At 41.3% G+C, this 15,689-nt stretch overlaps 1 protein-coding gene across 4 annotated transcripts in view; it reads right to left on the reverse strand.

Annotated features, from left to right (window-relative positions):
- The window catches only part of Cdk14 (cyclin dependent kinase 14), a 475,778-nt gene that overhangs the window by 122,507 nt on the left and 337,582 nt on the right, over positions 1 to 15,689 (reverse strand). For all 4 annotated transcript variants that reach the window (XM_032907015.1, XM_032907014.1, XM_032907013.1 and 1 more), the window contains one exon: positions 10,684 to 10,777. In XM_032907015.1, coding sequence (XP_032762906.1) covers positions 10,684 to 10,777 — 94 coding nt within the window. The remainder of the gene's footprint in view (positions 1 to 10,683; positions 10,778 to 15,689) is intronic.

Raw genomic sequence — 15,689 nt, forward strand, 5'->3', positions numbered from 1 at the left:
CTATTTTCTGTAAATCTTATTGAGTTTTGTATGAGGGACAATGTGGCCAAGCATCTCTTCCTCTTTTGGAAGTAAGGGTGATACAGGTCTGTACAAGTAAATGAATGTTCTATTTCATCCAATTCATACCAGAATAATCATCAGTAATATTGTCCCATCCCAAGCCCTGCCCCAGGGAATAGAGTAGTATTACTACTGCTGCTGCTGCTGCTGCTGCTGCTGCTACTACTACTACTACTACTACTACAACCTCTACTTCTTCTACTACTACTACTACTACTACTACTACTACTACTACAACTTCTACTACTACTACAACCTCTACTACTTCTACTTCTACTACTACTACAACCTCTACTACTTCTTCTACTACTACTATTACTACTACTACTCAACTTCTACTACAATTTCTACTACCACTACTATTACTACTACTACTACTACAACTTCTACTACTTCTACTACTACTACTATTACAACTTCTACTACTTCTACTTCTACTACTACTATTAAATTTATTTAGTGTATGACAAAGGGAAAGGCCATGAACATGCCAAGCAGCATGTGATGGGAGCAAACTTTTCCTTCACCATGTGTGTCAAGAAGATTGAACTGACATCATTGGGTTGGGGATAGAGCCATCTCATCTACCCTGAACACATGTTTTGGATGGCCCAATTAGTATTCACAGCTACATTCTTGGTTCTTTCAATTTAGAGACTGGTATTTATGGTCCTTCAGCTCCCACACCCTTACCATAGCATGCAAAAATATTTCCACTGTCAAAGTGTCTGCTCCTGTCCATGTCATGTCTCACATAATGAAAGAAGAGACTATTAGTTCAAAAGACAATGAATTATACGAACAGCATTTTACTGCAATTTATTATGGATAACATCCTTTTCTCTCTCAGTATATATAGTTTTTAAGACCACAGCAAATCTGAGTGGAAGATATATTGAGAGTCCCCATAAATACTATTTTTAAATTTACTGCAAAAAACTGAATTTACCCATTTGGAAAGAAGAAGCATTATCTTCTTACATGCTAGGAAGGTGGTTGTAATTTCCTTAAAGTTAATACATTTATCACTTTGTGTCCAATTCAGCACTGTGGTGTATCGGAAAGACCAGAATTGTGAGACTGACCATTCTCTACAGTTGCTATTATTATCTCTAGAATAGAGTATTACTACAGGAAGGAAAATTTGTAAATAACATATAGTCATATTTAATGTCCCCATAATTGTAGCTAGCTTCTTAATTACCTCAGAGTAGCATTCTTTCAAAAAAAAGTTTTTCAAAAGAAAATTCCATGGAAACTTTGCAAACATCATCAAAAATATATAAATTGTTACTTCTGAACATACCATATTCCCAAGTGATAAATCAGTTGACTCAAATGCTGAAAGTGCACAGGTGCATTGTGCACACATCACTTTTCTACATGAGATGTGAGCACTGTTTCATTTGTCATGAGTATGAAGAGACTCAAGAGAGGGGTCTAATATTACTCTTCAAAAGGTATTCATCAATACCTTTCAGCTGTTTACTTTCCACCTGGCAAACATGAAACACTTCCATACTGAATTTTGCTTAGACTGAATGACAGTTATTTGTTCTGCTCTGCAACTGAATGTTAAATGTTATCTGTTTGTGATTAGATGTTACTAGACCCAGGAACTCCAAATGGAAAAACCGAAGAAAAATAATTATTCATTAAAAATTTAAAATAATTATTCATTAAAAATTTAAAATAATTTTTTAAAAAGTGGAAAGGAAGAAACTATTTTTAATTTTTTTATGTGCTTCCTAAAGTAACTTTACCAAATTCACCAAAGTATGCATTTCAAGAAGAAAGAACATAGACAGCAGGTCACCGTGGCTCAAATCTATCATTTCATTACTCAAGAGATTAGGTAGGAGGATTGACATGAATTTGAGAGAAGGATGAGTGAAGTTAGAGCTTATATAGTGAGACCAGGGAATGTCACGATATAGATAGATAGATAGATGGATGGATAGATAGACAGGTAGGTAGGCAAGTAAACAAACAAACAAACAAATGAATAAGTAGAGTGAAAATAAGCTTAAGAAATTACACTGACCACTACATAAATCTATGAGTTATTGTGGATGTAGTGTTAAGGTGTACACCGGTGCCTGCAACATACAAGGTAACCTAGTAAGAGAATAGAAGTAGCAATAGCAACTGCAGTGTGAGCAGGAAGTGCAGGGAGGTAGCAGGCAGGTTGTGCAGTCACTACAGGTGAAGGAGAGGGGACTTCTAGCCGGCAACTCAGATCTCTTCACGGTAAGACAGGGGCCATTGCTAGTATTTAGAATGACGAACTGTGTTTAGACAAATATGTAGCTGTTAAGCTCAAAGGCTGGATGGCACAGGACGTGTCCCTGTGGTGGTATGAATGAGAGATGCCCCTTTCCCCATGGGTTCCTATGTTTAAAAACTTGGTCCCAGTTATCACTGTTTGGGAAGGTTATGAAAGCTTTAAGAGGTGGAGCATTGCTAGAAGAAGCATGTCACTGGGGTTGGGCTTTTAGGGTTTACAGACTCACCCCCACCATCCTCTCCACCTCCCCATCCCTTCCCCTCTGATCCTTTTGTGGGGGTGAAATATAATCACCTAGGTAGGTATCTGCTTCTTCTCTACTCCAGGCCTTCCTGGCCATTATGGGCACTCCCTTCAGAACATAAGGCAAAATATACTCCTCCTTTTGGCTAACCCATTCTATCATAGCAACAGAGGAGTAACTGAAAAAGTCCCTCAGCCAGTTCTTGCATGGTCACCAGGGACTGGCGAACATGCATGACAAAGTGTGCTAATCCTGACATTTGGCCTTTTCCTGGAGAAGACGAATTCCTGAGGAGAGACTGACAACCAGGGACACACTGCATAATGCAGTTATTAAAACATCCACAGAAAACCGTTGTTTTTACTATGCCAAGAGAAAAAATATATCCTGGCCCACTCATGCTCTATACTTCTTAACACGCTTCCAGTACAACTAAACTTACAAACAGACTCTGGAAGGAATACCAATTGCCATGGCGTGCACACAGCCTGGAAGATGTATGGCTACCACTGTCGGAAGACAGAGAGACGGAGGATGAGTCACCTCCAAGGTCAAGTAGCCTGTTAGCTGACTGAGACAGAAATTGTTCTCCAAGGGACGTGCTCCAGTGACTCAGGTAGATTATGGTATAAGATGAATTTTAATCAAACAGACACTGGATTTTATCAAGCTATCTAATAATGTGGATCGGGAGATCAAGTGAGGATAAAATAGTTCGAGGAAGATGTGTTTCTTTGCAGAGGTTTGGACAGGAGATGATTGAAGGTGCCTTTTTAAGTGAAACTGTTCTTCATGAAAAGATTAATAGCCAAGAGAGAGCCACTCTGAAGGGTAAACTCTTCAGGAGAAGAAGGGGAAGTAAGTAACACAAAAAAAGGTGTATTCTTACTCAAGTAATGTGAGAGACAACAAGTACAGGACTGCATCGGGCTGGTTAGGGATCTTCATTTCCTCCTGTACATAATACTAGGCACAGGCGTACATTAAAGAAAAAGTGACATTTTTTTAAATATCAATTTTTAAAATTTGTTTAACTTTATGTGAATGAATGCTTTACCTACATGTATGTGTACTACATGCATGTCTCATACAGGTGGAGGTCAGGAGAGGGCTTCCTGGAATTGGAGTCAGGGTGGTTGTGGGCCACAATGTGGATGATGGGAACATGACACTGGTCCTCTGAAAGAGTAGAAAGGGCTTCAACTGCTAAGCCATCTCTCCATCCTCAGAAGTGACGATCTCTTTGTAACTCTGACGAGTGCTGCACATCACTAGAAACAGCTCACTAGTTCCAACCCAGGGCTTAGAGTTCAAGGGGAACCATCTCAGAAGCTGCCTGCACAAGAAAAAAAAGTTGTGTTCTTCGGAACAAAGCTTATGTTTCCCCATCTGTGGATGTATAGTTACAAATGAAGAAGGGGAAAGGCCCTGAAAGGCAGAATTTGAGTTATAGGACAATCCCTTACCATCCTAAGATCTTAAAAAGTGTCACCACCTCCTCAGACACGTGTGTCCTGATAGAGCAGTATCTGAGCAGGTTTCTTCAGTCTGACCCGTCTGTGAGCTTGCTAGTGCAAATGGGGAGAAAGGATGGTGAGAAAAAGAAGTGCCCCATAGCCTGAAAGCATTAAGGTGACATTTCACACTTTCACATTCATCACTGGGGATAGCATTGTGACCGCTACCATGAGCTTGGATACATGGAAATAAAACTAGAGTTTGAATGCATGGCTGACAGAAGATGTCTCCCTACAAAGTTGTCTACCAGCCTGACAAGACTTAACGAAAACTGAGATAGCCTGTGTAGCGATGGTAAAGAATGGCCCTGCTATTTTCACATGCTTCTCTCCTAAAATTGCAGTCCATGTCCCTTCTGGACTTTGGGAGAGATCTATGACTGCTTTGCCCAATAGAGAGAAAATGACTCTGTGACATCAGTGACTGTGCGACTTCTAGGGTTGAGTTAAGAAAGACACGGTATCCTCATCTGCTTCTTTGGGATACCTGTTCTTAGAGCCCAATTGGGTTGTTAGGGAGTCTAAGTCAGTCAAGTGGGAGAGGCCCCTGGGAGATAGCCACGACTCTACAGAGAGAAACCAAAATATTTGACCAGGTTTACCTGTTCCACCCAGCACTAGCCAAGATTTCCCATCAAACTCCAGAACCTCCCAGGAAAGCCCTAGTTGAGTTACTCAGATTAGGAAAGATGAATCTGTAAAATTATTGGTATTGATTAAAAGCATGCAGTTTTGGATTGGTTGCAGGGTAAGACACAATTGAAATAGGGAAGTAGCCACACACTAACAATACATCCCAGTATTAACAAAGTGGTAACATATTTATGATTGTACATTAATGAGTTTACTATTATTTTATATGGGATATAAATGGGAACCCACTTGTTTAAGCTAAAAAATAAAACAACCATATTAATTATTATTATTTCTTCCTTATCCTCTACAATATTATTTAAGTCTCTCCTCCAAGGCACCATCTACTCTCCCGTTCTCTCTGGCTTTTTGCAATTCTTTGATCTATCAACTATGCCTTCCTCCATCTCCAGCATCATTTACAAATACTCTAAACTACATCATTTAAAAATATCTAGGATGGCACTCCACCAGGGAACCAGGGAAGCAGATCAGTGCCTGGCTCAACCACCATCAGAGAAGCCTCCTCCTTCGGCAGATCAGAACAGATAGAGACCCACAGCCAGGCAGGCAGAGAGTGGGAGAGCTTGGGACACTCATCCCTATCCAGGATGTCTCCAAGGAATTCCTCCCTGAAAGTGCTCAGGGAACCCCACGGAAGAGGAGGCAGGAAGATTGTAAAAAGCCAGAGGGTGAAGGACACCAAGCATAACCCTTAAAATCAGCAAACTCTGTAATATGGTCTTACAGAGAACCAGGCAGCATGTACAGGGCATGCACATGTCTGCACCAGATGGGGGACAAAGGCCCCTGTCCACGACCCAGGAGGAATATCCGATTCACAACCACTTGGAAATAAAAAAAAAATTAATTTTCTTCAAGGGAGTCTCAGTGGGGAAACTAGACTTAAGGGTAGCTTTGTGTCCAGCAATGGATGGCCAGCAGAAAAAGCACTCAATGGCATCTTTGAAGGTCCCTTGCCTCACGTCGTGTCATGACATTTTATTTTTCACATATATATGCACACACACACACACACACACACACACACACACACACACACCTAAGCATTTAGTGTCTTTGTAGGATTCCTAAGTGTGCAAATAAGTGGGTCTCTCTCTTGTGCTTTCTCTTGGGCTCTTTTCCTTCTGGTTGTTTGGTTGTCCTATTCTAAGGTATTAGCCTCTATTTATCTTTTTATTTTTAATTGTCCTTAGGATCTTGATTGTTTTCCGGTGAGAGTAAGGGGGTAGCTCTGGATGGGAGGGAAGATGTGTTGGAACTGGGAGGAATAGAGGGAGAGGGACCTATAATTAGGATGTATTGTATGAGGAAAAAACTTTTTCAATAAAAGGGAAAATATTTATGATGTATCATAAAACATGTAAACATTGACTTAAAAGGACTCAAGGTAACTCCGCCCTTTCTTCCGACCCATCTCTCAGAGATGGCTATGCTCAGTGTTTTCCAACACTTCACGGCCGACTCACATAATGAGCACACTGTGTAACTTGGCTCTACCAATCTGCCATCCTAGAAGTATTCGCTCAGAAGTTTCAAACATGGCATTTTCTCAACAGCATCATTAACCTTACTGTCTTACACAAGGTGGAGAGAACAAGCCCTTCAAGTTCTAGTTCTGACACTCAAAATTAGTGAGTTCAGGCTCTCTGTACTCTGGGCATCCTTCTGTCTCCTCTGAGCCAACATCTGCTCTTCCAAACAGAAACACATCTCATGTTTGTCTAGCCATGCCAACTCTCATGGAGAACTGACGCAGAAGCCCGTATCTCCAACGTTCACACAATTCCAGCTTCAGACGCTCACCCGGGTGCTTTGCAAATTCTCTTGACTGATTCACTTTAGTATTTGATCGTGACCTCTACTATCAAATATATCCTATGTGTGTATACTACATGTACTATGTAATTCACACAAACACTTCCCAAGTGAGAAGATGATTGACGTAAAACAGGCCAGAGTAGTGAGAGTGTCAGAACTCACTTTGATCATGAAGACTGCCCTTAATTTAACAGACTTGGTCTTGAGAAATTTCATTATAATACAGCTGTCATGAGCTAGTCCTTTTGCCTGAAATGCTTGCATCTCCAGTCTCTTCATGCCTTCTGCCTACTCCCTTCAGTCAACAAGTACCACCTCCATAGATAGCACCAGAACATGGTAAGCAGCAGCTGAAGTAGAGTGTCTCCTTGTTTTCTTATTGTCTTCTCTTGTGGGGAGAAGATTTTCCCCATCACCAGTCCTGAAAGAGCAGGCTGTACACATACATTGTTTCCACGCTGCTGTCCCTTTCCCAGAGCTAAGTGATCATCTCCTGGGTTTCTCCATATGACTCCCTGGAAATGCTTTCTTTAAACATCCACCAGCCTGAAGCCTACTCTTGCAATGTCACCCAATTTTAGAATTAAATTTTTTGGTCAACAAGAGGTAAATGCACTTAACTCCAAGCCCGATGAACCTCTATGGCAGAAAGAAAGAACTGACTGAAGACTTGTCCTCTGACCTCCACATGTACACTGTGGCATGCATGTGCCTGAACACACACACACACACACACACACACACACACACACACACACACACACGCACGCACACACACGCACATTTAAATTCTGACTGACACATAACGCTGATGAAGGGGAATATTTTAACCAATGTAACAATCAAATAATAGAAAATAGGTTAACAAGCAGCAGATGAAATTCCACGGCAGGCTAGGAGACCTAGCAGGTAGAGACGGGTGAGACAGTCAGGTTTACTGACGATCAAAGACTGGAGAAAAAGAAGAGGCCTGTATAACGGAACCATGTGCCCCGACCCCACCCCTTGTCGCCACTGCTGTACTCTGGGCCGGGAGCCACATAAACCCGGAAGCATCTGCCGAGGATTCTGACAGCTGTGTGTGTACCCGTTGCCATTTGCTCAGCTGTTCTGAAGTGACAGACACATATTCCCAGGGTTCTATCACGAGGGCTTCTTCTCCGCCAGCCAGAACAATGTGTTCGGAATACAAATTCTTCTTATTAGTCGTGGATTTTGCCACTCACCTAAATGAACCTGTCTGCTGCTCGTGTTTTACAGCTAATGGAGGTGAACAGAACGCATCGCGTTATATTTTAGAACAGGCGACGCTGAAGGACTGGAAACAAACCGTTGTTCCCCTACACCAGCAGAGCTGCTCATTAAGAACTTGGTAAAGATGCACACACAGCTCCACATGTTTCGAACAGCTTCTGTACAGATTCTACCGCCTTTCTTCGTGTCTCGCATATGAACATCGTGAATTCAAGATGGAGAACGATGTAATGGGAAATTGCAGGTAGAGGCGACGCCGGCTCGCCTTGTGCACCAACACGGTTGTGGTGCTCGGAAAATGAATTAATTGGATTTGTTAAAATGTGACCTGCTCTCTCCCACAAAAGAAGGATACACAAAGGAAGACAGAGAGGCTTTCGCTGGTTGATCTTTGCAGCCTTGTTCATTTTTAATAAAGACCCAGTGTGTGGGAAGTAATTATAATGACTATCTTCGCTTACAAGGTATTAATTTTGTGCTCCAAGGTTATTAACCACCTTTTAACGTACAGCTTACAGGCAAGTGAATGGGCTTAATCCCGATATTAAGACACAAAACAAACTAAATAATCCGATGTTTCACGACTTTCAAAGTTGATTGACTCCTAGGCAATGCTTTCCGAGAGGCCAGATATACAACTGCCACTTTAGAAACGAGGTTCTGGCAGTGTCTAGTAGACGCCTGCTGAAGGAGACTTAATCCCCATTTAATAGCCATTCCTATTTAGGCCTGATATAAAAGGTCACCGAGGAAAAGAGGTTTTTCCCTACCATTGATTCCACCTTATTGAGTTTGTCCAATGTCCTTATCTAATGATCAACAAATCCAAAGTGGGGCTTCCTTAACATGCTACAGAGCTACATTTGCAAATGTCAACAGTGCAGAGGAGAATATAAACTATTTAAGATGACAACATTTGATGTCCAAAGTTCCTAGACTTCTTCTTTTGATTTTTTTTTCTCTAATTCTTCAGGGCAAAACATACAGTCATTTAATTCTAAATCAGCCATCTTCCAAAAAACATGATCGTCAGCTCCAAACTACCACAGGACATTTTATCTTTAGGAGCATTATGGACATCAGTGTCTGTGGCAAATGAAACAATGCCTTTCCGCAGTCACGAGGGTTATCTGCGCTCAAGGATCTCTGTGCAATCTGTGGAAGGGCAAACTGTGGCCTGATGCATCGATGAGCCCAGGGGAAATTTGTGGTGATTTATTTCTCTGGCTTATTAAAAGCCTAGCTATGGCTCAAAGGTCTCTGAATACCCATAAAATTAGAAAAACATTGCTGTACAATTAAGAAATGGGAGCTAAATCTCCATACAAGAAAGACATACAAATGTGCTCCCTGATATAAATTACTTGTATTATGCAAACATCTCCAGTAAGTAAGATTTTGCTGTTGGGAAACTCACTTTCCTACATCTATTGCCTTATCATATAATTCACTTATATAACTATGTGGGTTTACTTTGCACTCATTTTGAAACAATATACAGGAAAAAAACTAATCTTTTTTTAAAGTTTTCTCATCTATTAATTTTTTTTTTGAGATCTCAAAAAACTTGAACTTGCTACATTATCAAGGTTGGCCTTGAAATCCTGATCCTTCTGTTTCTGCCTCTCAAGTGGTAAGGTTAAAGGTCACATACCTTTAACCCTTACTTAACTATTTTACATATAAGAAAGCAATGCTTTTAGCACAAAACAAATTTTAAAAAACCTTTAAAATGTTATAGAATTATTGTTTCATAGGGTTTGGTATTAAAAGCTAACTAGAAACTTTAGAAATTATAGTAGTTATACCTGGGGATTAAGCGAACCGGAAGGCTAACAATTCAGATACGATTTAACATGACACAGACAACACATGAGCTATACCTCATTAAAATACCTTCTTCAGTTGTTTTAAACACTGACAGGATACGTGGAAGGGCTCCTTGTGAAATGGCTCAGTGCTTAAAGTAGTTGCTCCATGAGCAACCGAAGGTTGCAAAAATTTCTTTACTCGGAACATTTGCCACAACTAACGACACACATTGATACATGGACATTGGCTAAATCCCACACTTCATGTGTCCCTCACTAAATTTTTCTCTGTTGAGGTTTGATCCTCCAGGGGTCCGCCCATGAGGCCACATGACTCAGCTGTCACATCCTCCCAGCTTCCACCCGGAATTACAATAGTACCTTGTTTTTGATGACACCAGCAATTTTTGAAGAGTATGAGTCAGTGATCTTGTAAATGCCTTGCATTTTGGATCCATGTAATATATATTTCATAGTAAGAAAAGACTTACAATTTGAGGAAGAAGATGACCGAGGTGAGGTGTCATTTTCCTCAAATCACCTCAGGGGAACATAGCACCATACCTCTCCTAGAGGAGAGCTATCTTAAAGGCCTGACTGAGGCAAGTTTTGCCTAGCTGTCTCTTCTGGAAGGTTACCATGCCCTCTTCACCTGCCATTCTCCACATGCAATGCCACTGAAGAGGGTTAGCAATCAAAGGCCATAGAACCCACATGGAGGGTGTTGGTTAGGTCACCTCCATCCTTTTGAAAGATGGAGTCATTTCTCCTGCATGTTCATGTACAGACCATTGTCTCACTCATTCTTACTATTTTATCACTTTATTCACATATGATAATTTAAATGGATACCAGTCAATGAATTCCCTACTTCTTAAAGGCAAAAAAAAAAAAAAAAAAAAAAAAAAAAAAGCTAGAATTCAATGCGACGATGGACAAACATGTTTTAAAAATATTTCCGGCAGTTCATTAGGTCACTAAGTAACTAATTAGGAACAAGTTTTTCTGAGAAGCACTTTGAGCAGAACTTACCAGAAATATCCGTTCAAGTTGATCCTGAATGTCTTTCATTCCTGGAAATGCAGCGACTCCTTGGATCATCTCAACAAAGATACAGCCGACTCCCCTGGACAGAGAAGAGTCATTGTAAAAGCTGCTATGATTCCGCTTAGAAAACCAAATCAGAGATTAGAATGTCCCAGCCCCAGGGCAGAGGCAATGACTAAGTCACTCTCAGCAATGAACCAAAGCCATGAGGTACACCTAGACACGGACTCTGCACTGCACTGTTCCTGTTGCCCTGGGAGGACCCTAAGCATGTGCAGCCAAGCTGGCCCTGGATACAATGGAACCAAAAAAGCAGCAGCAGCAGCACTTTTCAATAGTTTCCCATACTGTGGGTGAGAAAGTCCTTGGCTTAACACAGGAAAGCCTCTGGGGTCCTGTCCCAACGCCCTTTCCAGCTACATTTCACGGACGCGTAATAAACTGCACTTTCAGCTGCCAGTGGTTCTGAAGTGCTCTGAACCAGCATCATCTGGGAAACTTTTAAAAACCACAAATGCTCTAACCACAAACCCCCAAGATTCTGCCCAGGCGTGAGCTGCTGAGATGGCTCAGGACAGCCATGCCCAGGGTTGCTGAGCCTGACTCATCCCCTGCCAAACAGAAACGGTCACCTTCTTACGTATTCGCTCTTGAGCTATAAATCCAACCCAATCTCTCATCCCCTGTCACTGTCTCTCATCCAGAAAGCCTTCCTGGACTTTCTAGAGGACATGACACCCACCCACCCCATGCCCCACCCATGGGCTTGCTATTTATGCCCTTTCTCAATGCAGCCGTCATCCAATGAGCTCAAACCTGCCCCCTCCCTGAACCGCCATGCTCACAGTCCCTATCCACAGTACAGGCAAACAGCTAGTTAATCATACTCTCTATCAACAGTGCAGACACACTGCTAGTCAAATGCTTGTGCTGAATTTTGGGAGGACACGTCCTTTGGAATAGAATGGCATGAACCTGAACTAAACCAAGGAAGTCATACTGTACAACCATTCTCTATCGTTTTTAATGTTTCCATCTCAACGTGTTTGGCTTCCTGGCTGACAATACAAGGCCATCTCTTCAAGCACTGGGTTGACTTTAATCTAGGCCAAGCAAACCACTGCACCCTTAGCTTATGTCAGAATGCCATGGGGAAAGGGACAAGTGACCTACTTCTGCACAACTGCTCCAGCTGTTATCGCAGTTGCGGTCAAGACCGTTTTGAATTAAAGTCATACATTAGTGGGAATGCCTTTCCCACAATGCATGCCACATAACTTCTGCTTAAATACACACATAAGGGTCTATGTGCCAAAGCGACTGCACAAATCCCACATTACATCATAAACACAATTCCACTCGGGGAATGAGAATTCGTTTCATATCATTCTAGACAGATGGAATTCAGATGTCTGACTACATCTAGTTAAAATGCCAGTATGGTGGTTTTCTAAACGTTCTGCCAAGAATTCTTTCCAAGGCTATTGACCTGTGTTTTCCACTGCCTTCTTATTTAAGCTCACATTAAACACTGTGGATTTGGAGTACCCACACCTTCCTGTTTCTACATAAAAATAAAACTCTCTGCTCTCTGCCTTCTGCCTTTCTTGCTCCCATACCCTGCAACTCTGACTGTGAAGCCAGCCATGTCCTATGTGTTGAGCTGAGCTTGCTGGTGGGATGGGGAGGTATCAGATGCAGTGTCAGAACTGCCTACGGAGTCTCTTGGACACCTACTTTCCTTCGTTCACATCACCCCCAAAGTATGATACTTAGGAGACAAACCTACACTGCACTTCTCTTCAGCTGGGACAACAGGAAGCCGCTACCTCTGCAGACTTTAAATGCTTGGCTGGCTGAGAGATTTGGAGGTTCGTTTCTAATGGATGTTTCGTGTGGCATCATCTTTCTCAAAGACACTTAAGAGCACACTAATGAAGCTCAAAGAATTATACTTAATGACCATACAGAAATTATAATGCACAAGAAAATAAGAAGCAGAGCTACCCAACATATCAGTATTATTAATACAGATTTTTTTTTTTTTTGCTGGAACTGCCAAGCAGCCACGAAAGTCCTTGAATTCACATGAAGAAATCACCCTGCCACCCCTCCCCTCCCCCACCATTAGTTCTGTGCTCCTTCAGCAGACATAGTAAGTTGACAGCACTGAGTAGTTTGCTGAGAACTAATCCATCTACTTGACGCACTAGACTTAAATGAAGGCGTATATGGGGCAGTGTCTTCTTTGTGGCTTTTCCGCCCCAGAATTTGAATGTTTATATAATGACTGTCTACTGAGTCTACATTCTTCTGGAAGGAAACATGGGCCCATGGCTCATGGTGTTTATCTCCGTGCATGAAGAACTGAGTTCAGATTCCCAGGATGCACACCTGTAGTCCTAACCCTGTGGTGGCTGAGGCGGACAGGAGGATCGCTGGGGCGTGTTGGTCAACAGCCTGGCTGCAGGGCATGTGACCCTGTTTCAAGGGGGAAGGCTAAGCTGATAGAGCAGGACGCCTGCTGTCTTCCTCTAGTCTCCACGGGTAGGCACGCCAGACTGTGGACCTGCACACGCATATGCATACACCACATGAGTACACAGTCGCCCTACAAAGAAGACACAGGCTCCGGACAAAAGCTCATTTAAGAGGTCTCATGAGATTCAACACTGACGCCTGACTTTAGGGTTACTCTACTGGAAAGGGATCTTGATGCAGCCACACAGCTTCAACTTTTAGAACTCAAATTTTACAAATCTAGCTTAGGTCACTGGTAGACGGATCGCTTTTTTCTGACATAAAATGTAAAATAATGGATTCTGATCACATCACTGATTTAAGTGACCTGGAGTGAGAGATTTGGCTCAACAGTTAAGGTACGATTCTGTTTTTTAAGAGGAGCTGAGTTTGGTACTTGCACCCCTGTTATCTGGCTCAAAGGTGCCATCTCTAACAAGACCTGAAGCTCTGGCTCCCACAGACACTGCGCTCCCCTGTATAGACATCCCTACCCATACATGCATATGGGCAACCACAAATAAAATCTTTTTAAATCTTTAAATAGGACTTCGATCAAAACTCGTAATTCTTTGCCATAAGAAGCAAAGAATGATGTCTGTTCAGCCCGGATATCTTTAATTTAGTAGTATATATTGTGGAAAACAATGCAAAGTTAAGCATAAAAATAGAGCATAAAAATGAATTTAAGAGGGGTTGGGATTTAGCTCAGTGGTAGAGCGCTTGCCTAGGAAGCGCAAGGCCCTGGGTTCGGTCCCCAGCTCCGAAAAAAAGAACCAAAAAAAAAAAAAAAAAAAATAAATTTAAGAAACGTCATAGGAAATTACATGGTTTTTAATGCTAAAAAGCAATCTAAAGTGTGAAAAACAACATTTATTATTATGATTAACTGACACAGAAAACCTTCTCTATTTCTTTCTGCAGTTTGGTTGGGTAATCTCACAATATTTTAAAATATATTTTTAAAAGCAATTTTCCTTCTTCTCTTCCACTGTTTTGTTTGGTTGTGGCAGTGCTGAGTTCAAAGTGCTGAGCTCCTGCACCTGTCAGGCAAATGGTCTGTCTCTGAGCTATATCCCCAGTCTGACATCTTTTGTTCGTCACATCCGATTTGATGTTGGGGATCAAACCCAGAGACTTGCACACACGAAGCAAGTGTACCACTGAGGTCCACATGACCCAGCAATGTCCTTCTGTATAAAAGGAATAAACAGATGATTTATACTGTTTTCTATCATGTGATACTACTTTCTTCTATAGTCCAGGGGAAAAAATTCAGTTTCACTCCTAATTACAGGTAAGGTCAAATAAAATATGGAGGTCATTGGCAACTTTAAGATAATTATGTCAGTCGGGCATGAGCTTTATGTAAGGTGATAAATACAGATTTATTTTCATTCCTCTACATACAGAAAGCCAGTTAGACCAGCACCAGTTATTGAAGATTCTTTCTTTTATCCACCATATGGTTTTGGCTTTGTCAAAGATCAGGTGTCCACAGGTGTGTGGGTTTATATCTGTTCTTCGATTCTATTCCATTGATCAACCTGTCTGTTTCTGTATCAATGCCATGCGGTTTTTATAACTATTGCTTTGTAGTATAGCTGGAGGTAAGGGATTGTGATTCCACCAAAAGATCTTTTATTGTTGAGAACTGTTTTGGTTATCCTGTGTTTTCTTTGTTTTTCCATATGAAGTTGAGAATTGCTCTTTCTAGCTCTATGAAGAATTGAATTGGAATTTTGAGGGAGACCGCATTGGATCTGTAAATTGCTTTTGGTAAGATGGCCATTTTCACTATGCTAATCCTACCAATCCATGAGCATGGGAGATCTTTCTATCTTCTGGAGTCTTCTTTGATTACTTTCTTCAGAGTCTTGAAGTTCTTGTCATACAGACCTTTCACTTGCTTGGTTAGAGTTACACCAAGATATTATCTGTGACTATTGTGAAGGGTGTTATTTCTCTAATTTCTTTCTTACCATATTTATTATTTGTATAAAAAAGCTACAGATTTTTTGAGTTAATTTTTTTCCAGCCACTTTGTTGAAATTGTTTATCAGCTGTAGGGGTTATCTGGTAGAAATTTTGGGTTCACTATCATATCATCCACAAATAGTGATACCAACACTTCTTCCTTTCCAATTTGTATCCCCTTGATCTCCTTTTGTTGTCTAATTGCTCTAGCTAGAACATCAAGCACTATATTGAATAGATAGGGAGAGATGGGCAACCTTTTCTTGTCCCTGAAGGCTGAAATTAAAGATCAAAAAAAAAAAAAAAAAGAAAAGAAAAGAAAATTGTTACATTCTCATGTGTGTAAACACTTTTGTATGGTTTATATTACATGTCTCCATGGTAAGACATAGAACAGCGTCTGAGGACATGCTACAATTGGTATGGAAGGCTAGGGGAGACTCAGAGACCTGGAGGCTAGACAGTTAGAGACTTTCAGCCTGTTGGATTATGGG

This window comes from Rattus rattus, chromosome 6 (genome assembly GCF_011064425.1).
Source record: "Rattus rattus isolate New Zealand chromosome 6, Rrattus_CSIRO_v1, whole genome shotgun sequence".
Lineage (NCBI taxonomy): Eukaryota > Metazoa > Chordata > Mammalia > Rodentia > Muridae > Rattus > Rattus rattus.